Source organism: Pelophylax lessonae, assembly GCF_965119305.1.
Source record: "Pelophylax lessonae genome assembly, chromosome: 5".
NCBI lineage: Eukaryota > Metazoa > Chordata > Amphibia > Anura > Ranidae > Pelophylax > Pelophylax lessonae.
Window position 1 is genome coordinate 552,665,362 of NC_138772.1, and position 19,989 is coordinate 552,685,350.

General features: G+C 52.4%; 2 protein-coding genes across 2 annotated transcripts in view; one reads left to right on the plus strand and one right to left on the minus strand.

Moving 5' to 3' along the window:
• Positions 1-19,989, plus strand: part of LOC309555788 (cyclic nucleotide-binding domain-containing protein 2-like) — a 267,741-nt gene that overhangs the window by 80,249 nt on the left and 167,503 nt on the right. The gene's annotated exons all lie outside the window — the stretch shown is intronic.
• TBRG4 (transforming growth factor beta regulator 4) overlaps positions 1-19,989 on the minus strand; it is a 60,403-nt gene that overhangs the window by 22,556 nt on the left and 17,858 nt on the right. The window contains 2 exon segments of the mRNA XM_082257945.1: positions 764-874; positions 15,179-15,336. Of these exon segments, the coding sequence (XP_082114071.1) occupies positions 764-874; positions 15,179-15,336 (269 nt within the window).

A 19,989-nucleotide genomic window follows, 5' to 3' on the forward strand; every position in this document is an offset into this window, starting at 1 on the left:
ACATTTTCTTGGGCCCTCCCAAATCCACTTATCAATTATTTGCAGGCAGTGCAGGCTCAAGGGGCAGCTGCTTTGGGTCCCACAACAATAACTGGGCCCAGGGCAGCTGCCCCATTTGCCCCGTGTCAAAGACAGCCTTGGTCCCACTCCATCCCAAAGGCGCTCTATTGGATGAGATGTGGTGATTGTGGAGGCCAGTGACCGGATCTGGTGAGTGTGGAGGCCATTGGAGGACAGTGCCCTGATCTGGTGAGTGTGGAGGCCATTGGAGGACAGTGCCCTGATCTGGTGAGTGTGGAGGCCATTGGAGGACAGTGACCGGATCTGGTGAGTGTGGAGGCCATTGGAGGACAGTGCCCTGATCTGGTGAGTGTGGAGGCCATTGGAAGACAGTGACCGGATCTGGCGAGTGTGGAGGCCATTGGAGGACAGTGACCGGATCTGGTGAGTGTGGAGGCCATTGGAGGACAGTGACCTCTTTGTCATGGTGAAGAAACCAGTGGTGAGATGATTGGAGCTTTGTGACATGGTGCATTATCCTGCTGGAAGGAGCCATCAGAAGATGGGGACACTGTAGTCATAAAGGGATGGACATGGTCAGCAACAATACTCCGGTAGGCCGCTCAGTTTAAGGGGCCCAAAGTGTGCCAAAAAAAAAAAAAAAGATATTTTTTATATATAGAGCGAGCGAGAAGAGTGTATAATAAATCGGCCAGTGAGTCAAGTGTCAGAGGTCAGAAATCTGCAGTAGCGGGACACTCACCATATTGAAGAATTCTTCACTCTGTCCGGGCTGGAAGTTGAGATGTGCAAAACCCAGAAGGACAGCGCAGAGCTGGATATGGCTGAACGATTGGCTGCGCTGCAGACATGCCTGTGAGGAGACAATACAGATGAGACGGTTACATCGCTCACACTTCATTTTCAGGGTGCGGATTCTGTCTGCTGCTTTTAGTACATTGGCCCTGCTGGAAACGTTGCTGCAATCTGTCACCTATTGCTCCTCTTTCACCCACTTTCCAGCAGAGAACCAGCTGCATGCCGAGGACTTCGGCAATTCAATAAAACGTTATTAATTCGCAAGGCATACAACAATTGAAAGCCCTGCCTGGGATTCCAAATACTTAGCATTCTTGAATTTAAAACCTGGAAAGGTCAACTTTCAAATTTTCTGGCCACCCCTCCGGACCCCGCTGCACAAAACGGGGGGTGATGTCCTGTGCTGCCGGCGTTGCAGTCTGTATACAGTACAGCCCCGGAGTGAGCATAAATCATAAGGACTGCAATGCCAAGTGCGCACACTGCTCAGCACAGCCACGTGTCCATACTGACTGTAGTGGAAATGTTATTTTTGTGGACATTTTCCAGGAAGTGTTACTTAAATTGCCATTAGGTCTCCCAGTGTCGGTTTACCAGTATCCGCTATGCACAGAGAATATGGCTACAACTGGCATTGAGTAAAGACTGTTAGTTGTAGAAGCCTTCCATTAAATGGGAGACTGCACACCACTCGCCTGATCTCCCGAACGGCGGGCGCTCTGAGTGGCTACCATTGGAGTGAACGCTGGTCACGATCTATGGCAGTGCGATGTGAACTTGACCACGCAAATTTATATCAGCCAGCCGGGGCCCCGGTATTCACTGGCGGAGATATGTTTGTGATGTGGAATTATTGTTTTGATAAGTTATCTTCCCTTTTGCTGGAATAATGGCTGGTAGCTTTCTATTATGCTCGATTAGCAGGATTGAAATACTGCTGCTATTTCCTTTTGCATATATAGTCTCATTTACTGGAACAATAGCATAATCAATATCAAATATGGTTTTTATGAACTATATTATATAGGATTCACTCTAACAGGTTATGACGGGAGTGCATGCTTATGAATTAGCGTGGCCAATAGGGTTTGGGAGCCATTGTTTTTAGCAATAGTGCATTGTTTCACTTTCACAGTTGGAAACTCATGCACATGGTCTGGTTTGTCCAGGGCTCGACAAACCCCGGGCGCCAGGTCGCACATGCGACTAGAATTAGCGATCTGGCGCCTGGGGTGCCCTGCAGGAGGTGTCCTGTCCCTTTTGCGCCCCCACCTCCTCCCCGAGTGCAGGGACTTCCGCGCCGTCCGAAACTGCTTTTCAGCCTTCTTCTGTGAGATGAGGGGGGCTTCCAATGGGGAACTGGCGACCTCTTGTGGTGGCCGCGAGTAATGACTGTTTCCACTGCCTGTTCTCAATGCATTCCCATCTCCTTCCCAAGAGGAGATGAGAGGGAAGTTTTTGCAGGCTTCATCTCCCTGTCCAGTTACCTTTGCTTAAAAAGGTAAGTGGACAGGGAGTGTGGTTATTATTAATTAATTTTTTAAATTAAAAAAAAATAAATAAATAAATAATTTTTTTCTTTTTTTTTTTTTAAATTAAAATAAAATAAAAAATGTATTTCTTCTTTTTTCGATTCTTATTAAAAAAAAAAGATTATATATACACACACACACATATACACACTTTTTTTCCTCATCGCCATGCCACAGCCGAAGGCCCCTTTCACACGGGCTGTCTGATCAGGTCCGCCTGTCAGTTTTTCAGGCAGACCTGATTGGACCCTTCATTCTCCTCTATGGAGCAGTAATCTGCCGCCATCTGATCCTGTCCGCCAAAAACAGACGGATGGTGGTTCTATTTTCTATCCATCCCGTGGATCGGATCAGATGGCATCGGATGGAAAGAGACAGACAGTCTGTTTCCATCCAACTGCGCTATAGAGGAGAGCGGGGTTCTAGTCGTATTTATGTGTAAATTTAATATCCGTTTTATTAAATAAAGCTTGGTTGTTAGTTTAAAAAAAAAAAAAACTGGCTCCTAACTTTTTTAGCTGGCTCCTAGATTTCAGGCAAATTTGTCAAGCCCTGGGTTTGTCCATAAGTATACACTCCCCTTTCCTAGTGTACTTTTGAAAGTATACATGTCTGTGATTGGTTGTGTTCACACCACCTCCCCTGTAAACCCCTTATGTTCTCAGACTATAAAATAAACAAAGAGTGCTGCCTTGGGCAGGACTGCTTCTATGGACATCAACCGTAACACAGGCTTGGCCTGTTCTCTCTTTGTCGCCGAGCTCGCTAGGATTTCTTTATACAAAAGAGCTGTACATTGTACTTTTCAGTACAAGGGATTAATGGCGCTTGTTAAGATCCGCAAATACGCTTTGCAGCACACTGAGCAAATTTCTATGCTCCAAACACCCCATGAATTTCCACCACAATGACCAACGAGGTCATCTCAGGCTTCTTATTCTGGTTAGGTGTCCCAAAGAAAGCAGTGCTTCTCATTGATCAACATAGTCACAGACCAAAGAACACTTGTCCTTGTAACCATTATCAGTGGTCTCCAAACTGCGGCCCGAGGGCCAGATGAGGCCCTTTGCTTGCTTTTATCTTTCCCTTTGGGCATAATTCCACCCCCACTGTCAGCAACCGTGGGGCATCCTTTCTGCCACTGACACCAACGATGGGGCACTATTCCTCCCACTGACACCAACGATGGGGCACTATTCCTCCCACTGACACCAATGATGGGGCACTATTCCTCCCACTGACACCAATGATGGGGCACTATTCCTCCCATTGACACCAATGATGGGGCACTATTCCTCCCACTGACACCAATGAGGGGGCACTATTCCTCCCACTGACACCAATGATGGGCACTATTCCTCCCACTGACACCAATGAGGGGGCACTATTCCTCCCACTGACACCAATGAGGGGGCACTATTCCTCCCACTGACACCAACGATGGAGCACTATTCCTCCCACTGACACCAACGATGGAGCACTATTCCTCCCACTGACACCAACGATGGGGCACTATTCCTCCCACTGACACCAACGATGGGGCACTATTCCTCCCACTGACACCAACGATGGGGCACTATTCCTCCCACTGACACCAATGATGGGGCACTATTCCTCCCACTGACACCAATGATGGGGCACTATTCCTCCCATTGACACCAATGATGGGGCACTATTCCTCCCATTGACACCAATGATGGGGCACTATTCCTCCCACTGACACCAATGAGGGGGCACTATTCCTCCCACTGACACCAATGATGGGCACTATTCCTCCCACTGACACCAATGAGGGGGCACTATTCCTCCCACTGACACCAATGAGGGGGCACTATTCCTCCCACTGACACCAACGAGGGGGCACTATTCCTCCCACTGACACCAACGATGGAGCACTATTCCTCCCACTGACACCAACGATGGGGCACTATTCCTCCCACTGACCCCAACGATGGGGCACTATTCCTCCCACTGACACCAACGATGGGGCACTATTCCTCCCACTGACACCAACGATGGGGCACTATTCCTCCCACTGACACCAACGATGGGGCACTATTCCTCCCACTGACACCAACGATGGGGCACTATTCCTCCCACTGACACCAACGATGGGGCACTATTCCTCCCACTGACACCAACGATGGGGCACTATTCCTCCCACTGACACCAACGATGGGGCACTATTCCTCCCACTGACACCAATGATGGGGCACTATTCCTCCCACTGACACCAATGATGGGGCACTATTCCTCCCACTGACACCAATGATGGGGCACTATTCCTCCCACTGACACCAATGAGGGGGCACTATTCCTCCCACTGACACCAATGAGGGGGCACTATTCCTCCCACTGACCCCAACAATGGGGGAACTACTCCTTCTACTGACACGAATGATAGGGCACCATTTCTTTTCCTAATAGAAAAGAGGGGACACGGTTTACTTTCACTGACACCATGACATTTTCTACTCCTGATACCAGATACACGGTACAGCTGGCAGAGGGATCAGAGGGGGGACAATCAATGGAATAGAAGGCAGAGTGTCGGCAGCGCAAATTATCCTCAGCATCCACACAGAGGAGATGAGGCCCATGAACCACCAATAATGTTGCAGTCATTTTGGCCAGCAGAACCCACTGAACAGGAGCTGCTGAATTTGACAAGACTGCTGGTCTTCAGGAAGCACAATGAAGAGTTATAAATAGCTGAGATTTCCCAAAAATATTACCGCATTTATGTACAACAAAACCGTGCTCAAAAGTAGAAACCCTCAGACTATAGGGGGACGTTCACATGTGGACATTGTATCATTATGATGCGGGAGGGGTTTGATTTTAATCACTAGTAAAAAAGGCTGAATTTAACCACTTTACCACCGGAGGATTTTGCTCCCGGCCACTTTTTTGCGATTCGGCGCTGTGCGACTTTGACAATTGTGCGGTCGTGCGACGCCATACCCAATCCAAATTTATGTCCTTTTTTTCCCACGAACAGAGCTTTCTTTTGGTGGTATTTGATCACCTCTGCGATTATTACTTTTTGCGCTATAAACAAAAAGAGCGACAATTTTTAAAAAACAACAATATTTTTCACTTTTTTTTTTTATATGAAATTCCCCCTGCAAAAAAAATGTAAAAATCAAATTTTTTTTAAAATTTTAGGCCAATTTGTTTTCTGCTACATAGGTTTGGAAAAAAAAAAAAACACAATAAGCGTATTTTGATTGGTTTGCGCAAAAGTTATTGCGTTTATTAAGGGAAAGATTTGTAATTTTTGGTGTTTTTTTTTTTTTTTTTTAACGAGTAATGGCAGCGATCTGCGATTTTTTTTGCGGGACTGCGACATTGTGGCGGACAGATCGGACCCTTGACTGACATTTTTGACACTTTTGGGGGTACCAGTGACATTACTGCAGTAATCAGTGCTATAAATATGCACTGTTACTGTAAAAATGACACTGGCAGGGAAGGGGTTAATTTTATTAAGAGGGAGGGGTTAATGTATGCCTGGTGCTTACTGACATGCGTGGGGGAGGTGACTGAGTGACACAGGTACAGATCGGATGTTGAGCTATGCTGAACCCTGCAATCTGACCCTGCCTGTCACTTAGGAGATCCGCCCGCTCTGTTTACACAAACGGGCGGATCTCCACACTCGATTCCCCGACGATGGGGGAAGAGCGGCGGTGATCGCCGCTGCTCCTCCCCTGGCCCGACTCCCGCTGTGACTGAACACAGTGGGAGCGAACCTCCGGCGACGCGCGCGCACCGCCCATAAGGGGAGGAGTCCAGCAACGTAGTACTACGTCGCTGAATGATAACGAGTCACATTGCTGCAGTTTTTAAATCTAAATTTTTAAAAGAGCAACTCATCTCTGTCCGGCAGCGGCTCCTCCTCTGACTCGCTGTTAACTCACCGACAGTCACATTCACTTTAATAGGAGGGCTGGTGATGCGGCAGGGACACAACAAGGTGAGGGGACGCCCGCTAACAGGCGCTGCCATGATGGATCTGCAATGAGAGGTGCTCATTAACCACTTGCCGAATGCCGACCAGTCATGTTGACTGTACTGCGGCAAAGTGGTTCTTTATCGTCCAGTGACAGACCTACGTCGCTGGACTCCTCTCCTTGTGGGCGGCACGCGCGCGCCGCCGGAGGCGTGGCTCCCGCTGTGTTCAGTCACAGCGGGAGTCGGGCCAGGGGAGGAGCGGCGGTGATTACCGCTGCTCTTCCCCGATCGTCGGGGATCGAGTGTGGAAATCCGCCTGCTTGTGTAAACAAAGCGGGCGGATCTCCTAAGTGACAGGCAGGGTCAGATTGCAGGGTTCAGCATAGCTCAACCTGCGATCTGTCCCTGTGTCACTCAGTCCCCTCCCCCCACACATGTCAGTAAGCACCAGGCATACATTAACCCCTTGATCACCAATAAAGTTATCCCCATCCCTGCCAGTGTCATTATTACAGTAACAGTGCATATTTATAGCACTGATTACTGCAGTAATGTCACTGGTCCCCCCAAAAGTGTCAAAAATGTCAGTCAAGGGTCCGATCTGTCCGCCGCAATGTTGCAGTCCCACAAAATAAAAAAAAATTGCAGATTGCCGCCATTACTCGTTAATAAAAAAAAAAACCAAGAAAAATGACAGAAATTTCCCGTAGTTAGTAGCTGTGAAAACTTTTGCGCAAACCAATCAAAATACGCTTATTGCGATTTTTTTAACCAAAAATATTTAGAAGAAAACAAATTGGCCTAAAATGTTAAAATTTAGATTTTTACATTTTTTTTGGGGTGGGGGGGGAATTTCATATAAAAAATTTGAAAAATATTTTTTCAAAATTATCGCTCTTTTTTGTTTATATCGCAAAAAAAAAAAAAAAAAAAAAAAAATCGCATAGGTGATCAAATGCCACCAAAAGAAAGCTCTATTTGTGGGGGGGGGGGGGGGGGGGGAAGGACATAAATTTGATTTGGGTACAGCGTCGCACGACCGCGCAATTGTCCGTTAAAGTAACGCAGTGCCGAATCGCAAAATATGGCCTGGTCAGGAATGGGGTAAAACTTTCCGGTCATAAAGCGGTTAAAAATACGCTCATTGAGGATTTTTTTGTCAAAGACATGTAGCTAAATACATTTTGGCCTAAATATATGACAAAAATTGAATATATTGGATATTTTTTAACTTTCAAAGTAGAAAAATATTGTTATTTTTTCAAAATTGTCGCATTTGTTTTTTATTAATATCGCAAAAAATGAAAAGCGCAGAAGTGATTAAATACCACCAAAAGAAAGCTCTATTTGTGGGGAAAAAAAGGACGTAAATTTCGTTTGGGTACAGCGTTGCATGACCGCGCAATTGTCAGTTAAATTCGCACAGCGCCGAATCGCAACAATTGGCCTGGACGTAAGACAGCAAAATCCTCCGGTGGTAAAGTGTTCTCTTGCTGGTAGTTAGTGTGAAAAAAATGGGATTTTTTTAATCACCATAAAATCCATTTCTCTGATGTTCATTGACAGACACAGCTCCTGATCTTCATAACAATTGGGTAAATACTGCAGAATATACAGCACAGCCTCGTGCTGTATAACTAATCTCCATTTCATGCTGAACTAAATTATTAATGTATCCTAAATAGAAAACTATCTTTAGATAGATTTTTACTACAAAAAGCATTTTATTTAAATAAATTGGATAAAAAAAAAATTAAGAGGAGAGGGGGACTGCGATGGGACCCTAGCCCAAGAGGAGAGGGGGACTGCGATGGGACCCTAGCCCAAGAGGAGAGGGGGACTGCGATGGGACCCTAGCCCAAGAGGAGAGGGGGACTGCGATGGGACCCTAGCCCAAGAGGAGGGGGGGACTGCGATGGGACCCTAGCCCAAGAGGAGGGGGGGACTGCGATGGGACCCTAGCCCAAGAGGAGGGGGGGACTGCGATGGGACCCGAGCCCAAGAGGAGGGGGGGACTGCGATGGGACCCTAGCCCAAGAGGAGGGGGGGACTGCGATGGGACCCTAGCCCAAGAGGAGGGGGGGACTGCGATGGGACCCTAGCCCAAGAGGAGGGGGGGACTGCGATGGGACCCTAGCCCAAGAGGAGAGGGGGACTGCGATGGGACCCTAGCCCAAGAGGAGAGGGGGACTGCGATGGGACCCTAGCCCAAGAGGAGAGGGGGACTGCGATGGGACCCTAGCCCAAGAGGAGAGGGGGACTGCGATGGGACCCTAGCCCAAGAGGAGAGGGGGACTGCGATGGGACCCTAGCCCAAGAGGAGAGGGGGACTGCGATGGGACCCTAGCCCAAGAGGAGAGGGGGACTGCGATGGGACCCTAGCCCAAGAGGAGAGGGGGACTGCGATGGGACCCTAGCCCAAGAGGAGAGGGGGACTGCGATGGGACCCTAGCCCAAGAGGAGAGGGGGACTGCGATGGGACCCTAGCCCAAGAGGAGGGGGGGACTGCGATGGGACCCGAGCCCAAGAGGAGGGGGGGGACTGCGATGGGACCCGAGCCCAAGAGGAGGGGGGGACTGCGATGGGACCCTAGCCCAAGAGGAGGGGGGGACTGCGATGGGACCCTAGCCCAAGAGGAGAGGGGGACTGCGATGGGACCCTAGCCCAAGAGGAGGGGGGGACTGCGATGGGACCCTAGCCCAAGAGGAGAGGGGGACTGCGATGGGACCCTAGCCCAAGAGGAGAGGGGGACTGCGATGGGACCCTAGCCCAAGAGGAGAGGGGGACTGCGATGGGACCCTAGCCCAAGAGGAGAGGGGGACTGCGATGGGACCCTAGCCCAAGAGGAGAGGGGGACTGCGATGGGACCCGAGCCCAAGAGGAGGGGGGGACTGCGATGGGACCCGAGCCCAAGAGGAGGGGGGGACTGCGATGGGACCCGAGCCCAAGAGGAGGGGGGGACTGCGATGGGACCCTAGCCCAAGAGGAGGGGGGGACTGCGATGGGACCCTAGCCCAAGAGGAGAGGGGGACTGCGATGGGACCCTAGCCCAAGAGGAGGGGGGGACTGCGATGGGACCCTAGCCCAAGAGGAGAGGGGGACTGCGATGGGACCCTAGCCCAAGAGGAGAGGGGGACTGCGATGGGACCCTAGCCCAAGAGGAGAGGGGGACTGCGATGGGACCCTAGCCCAAGAGGAGGGGGGGACTGCGATGGGACCCTAGCCCAAGAGGAGGGGGGGACTGCGATGGGACCCGAGCCCAAGAGGAGGGGGGGACTGCGATGGGACCCGAGCCCAAGAGGAGGGGGGGACTGCGATGGGACCCGAGCCCAAGAGGAGGGGGGGACTGCGATGGGACCCGAGCCCAAGAGGAGGGGGGGACTGCGATGGGACCCTAGCCCAAGAGGAGGGGGGGACTGCGATGGGACCCTAGCCCAAGAGGAGGGGGGGACTGCGATGGGACCCTAGCCCAAGAGGAGGGGGGGACTGCGATGGGACCCTAGCCCAAGAGGAGAGGGGGACTGCGATGGGACCCTAGCCCAAGAGGAGAGGGGGACTGCGATGGGACCCTAGCCCAAGAGGAGAGGGGGACTGCGATGGGACCCTAGCCCAAGAGGAGAGGGGGACTGCGATGGGACCCTAGCCCAAGAGGAGAGGGGGACTGCGATGGGACCCTAGCCCAAGAGGAGAGGGGGACTGCGATGGGACCCTAGCCCAAGAGGAGAGGGGGACTGCGATGGGACCCTAGCCCAAGAGGAGAGGGGGACTGCGATGGGACCCTAGCCCAAGAGGAGAGGGGGACTGCGATGGGACCCTAGCCCAAGAGGAGAGGGGGACTGCGATGGGACCCTAGCCCAAGAGGAGAGGGGGACTGCGATGGGACCCTAGCCCAAGAGGAGAGGGGGACTGCGATGGGACCCTAGCCCAAGAGGAGAGGGGGACTGCGATGGGACCCTAGCCCAAGAGGAGAGGGGGACTGCGATGGGACCCTAGCCCAAGAGGAGAGGGGGACTGCGATGGGACCCTAGCCCAAGAGGAGAGGGGGACTGCGATGGGACCCTAGCCCAAGAGGAGAGGGGGACTGCGATGGGACCCTAGCCCAAGAGGAGAGGGGGACTGCGATGGGACCCTAGCCCAAGAGGAGAGGGGGACTGCGATGGGACCCTAGCCCAAGAGGAGAGGGGGACTGCGATGGGACCCTAGCCCAAGAGGAGAGGGGGACTGCGATGGGACCCTAGCCCAAGAGGAGAGGGGGACTGCGATGGGACCCTAGCCCAAGAGGAGAGGGGGACTGCGATGGGACCCTAGCCCAAGAGGAGAGGGGGACTGCGATGGGACCCTAGCCCAAGAGGAGAGGGGGACTGCGATGGGACCCTAGCCCAAGAGGAGAGGGGGACTGCGATGGGACCCTAGCCCAAGAGGAGAGGGGGACTGCGATGGGACCCTAGCCCAAGAGGAGAGGGGGACTGCGATGGGACCCTAGCCCAAGAGGAGAGGGGGACTGCGATGGGACCCTAGCCCAAGAGGAGAGGGGGACTGCGATGGGACCCTAGCCCAAGAGGAGAGGGGGACTGCGATGGGACCCTAGCCCAAGAGGAGAGGGGGACTGCGATGGGACCCTAGCCCAAGAGGAGAGGGGGACTGCGATGGGACCCTAGCCCAAGAGGAGAGGGGGACTGCGATGGGACCCTAGCCCAAGAGGAGAGGGGGACTGCGATGGGACCCTAGCCCAAGAGGAGAGGGGGACTGCGATGGGACCCTAGCCCAAGAGGAGAGGGGGACTGCGATGGGACCCTAGCCCAAGAGGAGAGGGGGACTGCGATGGGACCCTAGCCCAAGAGGAGAGGGGGACTGCGATGGGACCCTAGCCCAAGAGGAGAGGGGGACTGCGATGGGACCCTAGCCCAAGAGGAGAGGGGGACTGCGATGGGACCCTAGCCCAAGAGGAGAGGGGGACTGCGATGGGACCCTAGCCCAAGAGGAGAGGGGGACTGCGATGGGACCCTAGCCCAAGAGGAGAGGGGGACTGCGATGGGACCCTAGCCCAAGAGGAGAGGGGGACTGCGATGGGACCCTAGCCCAAGAGGAGAGGGGGACTGCGATGGGACCCTAGCCCAAGAGGAGAGGGGGACTGCGATGGGACCCTAGCCCAAGAGGAGAGGGGGACTGCGATGGGACCCTAGCCCAAGAGGAGAGGGGGACTGCGATGGGACCCTAGCCCAAGAGGAGAGGGGGACTGCGATGGGACCCTAGCCCAAGAGGAGAGGGGGACTGCGATGGGACCCTAGCCCAAGAGGAGAGGGGGACTGCGATGGGACCCTAGCCCAAGAGGAGAGGGGGACTGCGATGGGACCCTAGCCCAAGAGGAGAGGGGGACTGCGATGGGACCCTAGCCCAAGAGGAGAGGGGGACTGCGATGGGACCCTAGCCCAAGAGGAGAGGGGGACTGCGATGGGACCCTAGCCCAAGAGGAGAGGGGGACTGCGATGGGACCCTAGCCCAAGAGGAGAGGGGGACTGCGATGGGACCCTAGCCCAAGAGGAGAGGGGGACTGCGATGGGACCCTAGCCCAAGAGGAGAGGGGGACTGCGATGGGACCCTAGCCCAAGAGGAGAGGGGGACTGCGATGGGACCCTAGCCCAAGAGGAGAGGGGGACTGCGATGGGACCCTAGCCCAAGAGGAGAGGGGGACTGCGATGGGACCCTAGCCCAAGAGGAGAGGGGGACTGCGATGGGACCCTAGCCCAAGAGGAGAGGGGGACTGCGATGGGACCCTAGCCCAAGAGGAGAGGGGGACTGCGATGGGACCCTAGCCCAAGAGGAGAGGGGGACTGCGATGGGACCCTAGCCCAAGAGGAGAGGGGGACTGCGATGGGACCCTAGCCCAAGAGGAGAGGGGGACTGCGATGGGACCCTAGCCCAAGAGGAGAGGGGGACTGCGATGGGACCCTAGCCCAAGAGGAGAGGGGGACTGCGATGGGACCCTAGCCCAAGAGGAGAGGGGGACTGCGATGGGACCCTAGCCCAAGAGGAGAGGGGGACTGCGATGGGACCCTAGCCCAAGAGGAGAGGGGGACTGCGATGGGACCCTAGCCCAAGAGGAGAGGGGGACTGCGATGGGACCCTAGCCCAAGAGGAGAGGGGGACTGCGATGGGACCCTAGCCCAAGAGGAGAGGGGGACTGCGATGGGACCCTAGCCCAAGAGGAGAGGGGGACTGCGATGGGACCCTAGCCCAAGAGGAGAGGGGGACTGCGATGGGACCCTAGCCCAAGAGGAGAGGGGGACTGCGATGGGACCCTAGCCCAAGAGGAGAGGGGGACTGCGATGGGACCCTAGCCCAAGAGGAGAGGGGGACTGCGATGGGACCCTAGCCCAAGAGGAGAGGGGGACTGCGATGGGACCCTAGCCCAAGAGGAGAGGGGGACTGCGATGGGAACCTAGCCTAAGAGGAGAGGGGGACTGCGATGGGAACCTAGCCTAAGAGGAAGGGGGGACTGCAATGGGAACCTAGCTTAAGAGGAAGGGGGGACTGCAATGGGACCCTAGCTTAAGAGGAAGAGGGGACTGCAATGGGACCCTAGCTTAAGAGGAAGAGGGGACTGCAATGGGACCCTAGCTTAAGAGGAAGAGGGGGACTGCAATGGGACCCTAGCCTAAGAGGAGAGGGGGACTGCAGATGGGACCCTAGCCTAAGAGGAGAGGGGGACTGCAGATGGGACCCTAGCCCAAGAGGAGAGGGGGACTGCAGATGGGACCCTAGCCCAAGAGGAGAGGGGGACTGCGATGGGACCCTAGCCCAAGAGGAGAGGGGGACTGCGATGGGACCCTAGCCCAAGAGGAGAGGGGGACTGCGATGGGACCCTAGCCCAAGAGGAGAGGGGGACTGCGATGGGACCCTAGCCTAAGAGGAGAGGGGGACTGCAGATGGGACCCTAGCCCAAGAGGAGAGGGGGACTGCAGATGGGACCCTAGCCTAAGAGGAGAGGGGGACTGCAGATGGGACCCTAGCCCAAGAGGAGAGGGGGACTGCAGATGGGACCCTAGCCCAAGAGGAGAGGGGGACTGCGATGGGACCCTAGCCCAAGAGGAGAGGGGGACTGCGATGGGACCCTAGCCTAAGAGGAGAGGGGGACTGCAGATGGGACCCTAGCCCAAGAGGAGAGGGGGACTGCGATGGGACCCTAGCCTAAGAGGAGAGGGGGACTGCGATGGGATCCTAGCCCAAGAGGAGAGGGGGGACTGCGATGGGACCCTAGCCCAAGAGGAGAGGGGGGACTGCGATGGGACCCTAGCCCAAGAGGAGAGGGGGACTGCGATGGGACCCTAGCCCAAGAGGAGAGGGGGACTGCGATGGGACCCTAGCCCAAGAGGAGAGGGGGACTGCGATGGGACCCTAGCCCAAGAGGAGAGGGGGACTGCGATGGGACCCTAGCCCAAGAGGAGAGGGGGACTGCGATGGGACCCTAGCCCAAGAGGAGAGGGGGACTGCGATGGGACCCTAGCCCAAGAGGAGAGGGGGACTGCGATGGGACCCTAGCCCAAGAGGAGAGGGGGACTGCGATGGGACCCTAGCCCAAGAGGAGAGGGGGACTGCGATGGGACCCTAGCCCAAGAGGAGAGGGGGACTGCGATGGGACCCTAGCCCAAGAGGAGAGGGGGACTGCGATGGGACCCTAGCCCAAGAGGAGAGGGGGACTGCGATGGGACCCTAGCCCAAGAGGAGAGGGGGACTGCGATGGGACCCTAGCCCAAGAGGAGAGGGGGACTGCGATGGGACCCTAGCCCAAGAGGAGAGGGGGACTGCGATGGGACCCTAGCCCAAGAGGAGAGGGGGACTGCGATGGGACCCTAGCCCAAGAGGAGAGGGGGACTGCGATGGGACCCTAGCCCAAGAGGAGAGGGGGACTGCGATGGGACCCTAGCCCAAGAGGAGAGGGGGACTGCAATGGGACCCTAGCCCAAGAGGAGAGGGGGACTACGATGGGACCCTAGCCTAAGAGGAGAGGGGGACTGCGATGGGACCCTAGCCTAAGAGAAGAGGGGGACTGCGAGGTTCCGAGCCAAAAATGTGATTCAGACCTCTGCTGGAAGTAATTTTTTATTGAGCAGACTTCTGTAAATTTTAATCCAATACCCCTACATTACAATTGTGTACTTTGATAGCAGAAGTGTGCGGTTCAAGCTGTTGTGGGCATGCACAGTCACTGGGCTGTCTGGGTCAACAGTCAAGACCACTGGTTGAGAAAGCTCCTTCGTTACCTCCCCCCTGTAGTAATAGGAACCATGGAGGGGGGGGTTGGTAAAAACAGCCGACTGTGAAAGCAAGCACTGATGTGCAGCCAGAGGTTCTCATCAAGCTACTCCAGGCGGAAGGTACACAAAGGTGACCTGAATGCACAACATGGACCCCCTTGGTGCCGCAAAGTTACGTTAAAAACCAAACTAGAGTTCTGCTTTCAGTTTAAACCACTTCACAACCGCGCCATAGCCCAATGACGGCTACAGCATGGCTGCACTTTGCCAGGAGGCCGTCATCCGATGTCCTCCCGTGCTCACGCTTTCCGCGGTGTTTCAAAAACAAAAAAGGTGTGCAAAGTTTCAGAGTTTATTTGCTACAGAAAGCAACCACAGCCTGAGTAGAAAAGCCCGCCCCCCGCCAGCAAGCTGCAGACCCCTGCTCTGTGAGAAAACTTTGGTCTCTCTCTGCAAAAGTCTAAGGTGCCCCCCCCCACCCCCCCATGTTCCCTGCCGATTGGAGAGCTCTAACTCACCTGAGGCGTTTGGGATCTCTGCAGAGAGACCACTGCTTCCATGCAAACAAGGAGCATGACCCAAAAAGACAGAGCATGGCCTAAGAAGAATGGTTACCTGCGCAATGGCTTCACAAAGCGGCTGGTTGGAATATTTGAGGTAGGCGATAGACCGGACTATCAAGGCGACGTCCGACGGGTTTATTTCTTGCAATTTGGGCATTATGTCCGCGGCCATCTTCTGTAAAACTTGCGACTGGCAGAAATTCAGCTTGGCTGGAAGAAACACAAAAAATAAAGGATAAAAGGATCATGGAAAAAAAAAAGACCTCTATAAACAAGAGGCTAAAGATGGATTGATGTGAATCCGTATCCTTTGCAGGTGAAATGGTAACACGATGGTCTGAGCATACGGAATCCTCTGACAGATTCACTATAGTGTCAAAAGTATTGGGACGCCTGCCTTTTACATACATGAACTTTAACCACTTAAGCCCCGGAAGATTTTACCCCCCTTCCTGACCAGGGGGTATTTTGCGATTCGCCACTGCGTGACTAACGGACAATTGCGCGGTCGTGCGACGCTGTACCTAAACTAATTTGACGTCCTTTTTTTCCCACAAACAGAGCTTTCTTTTGGTGGTATTTGATCACCTGTGCGATTTTTACTTTTTGCGCTATAAACAAAAAAATAGCGACCATTGCAAAAACAACAATATTTTTCACATTTTTTTATATGAAATTCCCCCCCCCCCCCCAAAAAAAAAAAAATGTAAAAATCAAAATTTTTTAACATTTTCGGCCAATTTGTTTTCTGCTACATATGTTTGGTAAAAAAATAAATAAATAGAAATCGCAAAAAGCGTATTTTGATTGGTTTGAGCAAAAGTAATCTTGTTTACTAACTAAGGGGAAGATTTTTGTAATTTTTGTTGTTTTTTTTTAAACGAGTAATGGCGGCGATCTGCGATTTTGTTTGAGGGACTGCGACATTGCGGCGGACAGATCGGACCCTTGACTGACATTTTTGACACTTTTGGGGTTACCAGTGACATTACTGCAGTAATCAGTGCTATACATATGCACTGTTACTGTAAAATTACACTGGCAGTGAAGGGGTTAACTATTTGAGAGGAAGGGGTTGTGTGTGTCCCTAGGGGTGTGATTCTAACTGTGATTGGCTGTGACTTGAGGTGTAGGAACACTGATCAACGGTCCTACATAGTAGAACCGTATAATCACTATTAATACACAGGGGAGAATGACAGGCGGCTTGTTTACATTAGCCGCCTGCCTTTCTCCCACTGTCACGGACGATCGCGAGTGAGCGGCGGACATCGGGTTCACCGGTCACACGCGGGGGGGGGGGGTGGTCCGTGACCGCGCGGGAGCGCACCTCCGGCGGCGCGCACTCGCTCCCCAGAGCCTCACAGCAAGTGGTTAATGGCATCCCAGTCTTACTCCGTAGGGTTCAGTATTGTGTTAGCCCACCAAACTCAATGATCATCCATAAAGACATGGATGATCAAGTTTGGGGTGAAGGAACGCGACTGGCCTGCACAGAGTCCTGATGGCAACCCAACAGAACACATAGTTACATAGTGAGGTTGAAAAAAAAAAAACGACATCAGTCTATTCAGTTCAACCTATGATGTGTGTGTGTGTGTTTGCTGTTAACCGTACATTGTATACCCCCTGTATGTTGTACATTGTATACCCCCCGCATGTTGTACATTGTATACCCCCCGCATGTTGTACATTGTATACCCCCCGCATGTTGTACATTGTATACCCCCCGTATGTTGTACATTGTATACCCCCCGTATGTTGTACATTGTATACCCCCCGTATGTTGTACATTGTATACCCCCCGTATGTTGTACATTGTATACCCCCCGTATGTTGTACATTGTATACCCCCCGTATGTTGTACATTGTATACCCCCTGTATGTTGTACATTGTATACCCCCCGTATGTTGTACATTGTATACCCCTGTATGTTGTGGTCTTTAAGGTGCCCATCTAATAGTTTTTTGAAACTATCGATGCTCCCTGCTGATACCACTGCTTGTGGAAGAGAATTCCACATCCTTACTGCTCTGACAGTAAAGAACGCAGTTTAATGTTAAAACTTTTTTCTTCTAGTTTTAGTGAGTGGCCACGTGTCTTATTGTCAATGGACGCAGCAGCAGGACTCGTGAGCGCGCCCGGCATGGGTGCCCCCATGGAAAGCGGCTCTCCATGGGGGGCACCCGATAAAGAGGAGCCAGGAGCACCGCCAGGGCACCACAGAAGAGGAAGATCAGGGCTGCTCTGTGCAAAACCTTTACAGAGCAGGCAGGTATAACATTTTTGTTTTTTTTTTTTTAAATGGCAAACACAAACCTTTACAATCACTTCAACCACTTTCCCACTGGGCACATAAACCCCTTCCTAACCAGACCAATTTTCAGCTTTCAGCGCTCTCGCAATTTGAATGACAATTACTCGGTCATGTAACACTGCACCCCCATTAAATTTGTGTCCTTTTTTTCCACACAAATGGAGCTTTCTTTTGGTGGTATTTAACCGCTTGCCGACCGCCGCAGTAAAGACTTTACTGCGGCGGTCAGCCCCTCACAGGCAGAGTGACGTAGGTCTACGTCGCTAGCCTGTGAGGGTCTAGGGAGCGGAGGCGCGCTCCCGCTCGGTCACAGACCCCCACCCCCCCTCGCGCGAGTGAGTGACCGGCGGACCCGATGTCCGCCGGTCACTCGCGATCATCGGTTAGAGAGGGAGAAAGGCAGGCGGCTAATGTAAACAAAGCCGCCTGTCATTCTCCCCTGTGTAACAGCACAGATCACTCGGTCCTGCTATGTAGGACGGTTGATCTGTGTTACACCACAAGCCACAGCCAATCACAGTAAGAAACACGCCCCTAGGGACACACATAACCCCTCCCTCAAATAAATTTAACCCCTTCACTGCCAGTGTCTTTCTACAGTAACAGTGCATATGTATAGCACTGATTACTGTAGTAATGTCACTGGTAACCCCAAAGTGTCAAAAATGTCAGTCAAGGGTCCGATCTGTCCACCGCAGTCCCGCAAAAAAAAAAAAATCGCACAGGTGATCAGATACCAACAAAAGAAAGCTCTGTTTGTGGGAAAAAAAAGGACGTCAAATTCATTTGGGTACAGTGTTGCATGACCGCGCAATTGTCCGTTAAAGTCACGCAGTGCCGAATCGCAAAATAGGCCCTGGTCAGGAAGGGGGTAAAATCTTCCGGGGCTTAAGTGGTTAATTATCACAGGTTTTTTTTTGCGTTAAAGATGGAAAAAAAGCCAAAAATGTATTTTTCTTTGTTTCGGTTTTAAAAATTTTGCAAATTTTGTAATTTTTCCTCATAAACTTTGGCCAAAATGTATAATGCTACATATCTTTGGTAAAAATAATAACCCAAATAAGTATAGGTTATTTGGTCTTTGTGAAGATTATAGTCTATACGCTATGGTGCCAATCATTGAGAATTGAACACCCATCTCATTTCTTGAGACCCTAACAAGCCAGGAAAGTACAAATACCCCCAAAATAACCCCTTTTTTGGAAAGTAGACATTCCAAAGGTTTTTTTTCCCACAATTCTTTACAAAATGAAACCTTTATTTTTTTTTTTCACAAAATGGTCATATTACCAAGTTATTTCTCATACACTGTATAGGCATACTTGCAACTACACCCCAAAATACATTCTGCTACTCCTCCCGAGTATGGCGATACCACATGTGTGAGACTTTTACACAGCCTGGCCACATACAGAGACCCAAAATCCAAGCAGCACCTCCAGGTGTTCTAGGAGCATAAATTACACCTCATTTCCCGACAACCTATCACACCTTTGAAGGCCCTAGAGCACCAGGACAATGGAAACGCCCACAAAATGACAGCATTTTGGAAAGCAAACACCCCAACACATAATCTATGAGGAATTATGAATCTTTTGAACATGTCATTTTTTTCCACAAGGTTTTGGAAAATGTCTAAAGAAAACAAAAACGCATTTTTTTTTTTTTTTTTTTTTTTTACACACAGTTGTCCATTTATAAGATATATTTCTAACACATAGCATGTACATAGCAAAAACTGCACCCCAAAATACATTCTGCTAGTCCTGAGTATGGCGATACCACATGTTTGAGACTTTTACACAACCTGGCCACATACAGAGGCCCAACATCCAAGGAGCACCTTCAGGTATTCTAGGGACATAAAGTTACAAGTCTAATTTTCTGACTACCCATTACACTTTTGTGAGGCACAGATGGGCATGATTGGGGCACGGATGGGCGTGACACGGATGGGCATGATTGAGGCACGGATGGGCGTGATTGAGGCACGGATGGGCGTGATTGAGGCACGGATGGGCGTGACACGGATGGGCATGATTGAGGCACGAAAGGGCATGATTGAGGCACGGATGGGCGTGACACGGATGGGCATGATTGAGGCACGGATGGGCATGATTGAGGCACGGATGGGCATGATTGAGGCACAGATGGGCGTGACACGGATGGGCATGATTGAGGCACAGATGGGCGTGACACGGATGGGCATGATTGAGGCACAGATGGGCGTGACACGGATGGGCATGATTGAGGCACAGATGGGCGTGACACGGATGGGCATGATTGAGGCACAGATGGGCGTGACACGGATGGGCATGATTGAGGCACAGATGGGCGTGACACGGATGGGCATGATTGAGGCACAGATGGGCGTGACACGGATAGGCAGACTATGTGATTGAGGCACAGAAGGGCGTGATTGAGGCACGGCTGAGGCACAGATGGGCACGATTGCAGCATGGCTGAGGTATGATTAACGCATGGATGAGGCAGGGGCAAGAGGTGTTGCAATCTCTCCTCTCATGCTGTACCGATCGCTGTGAAC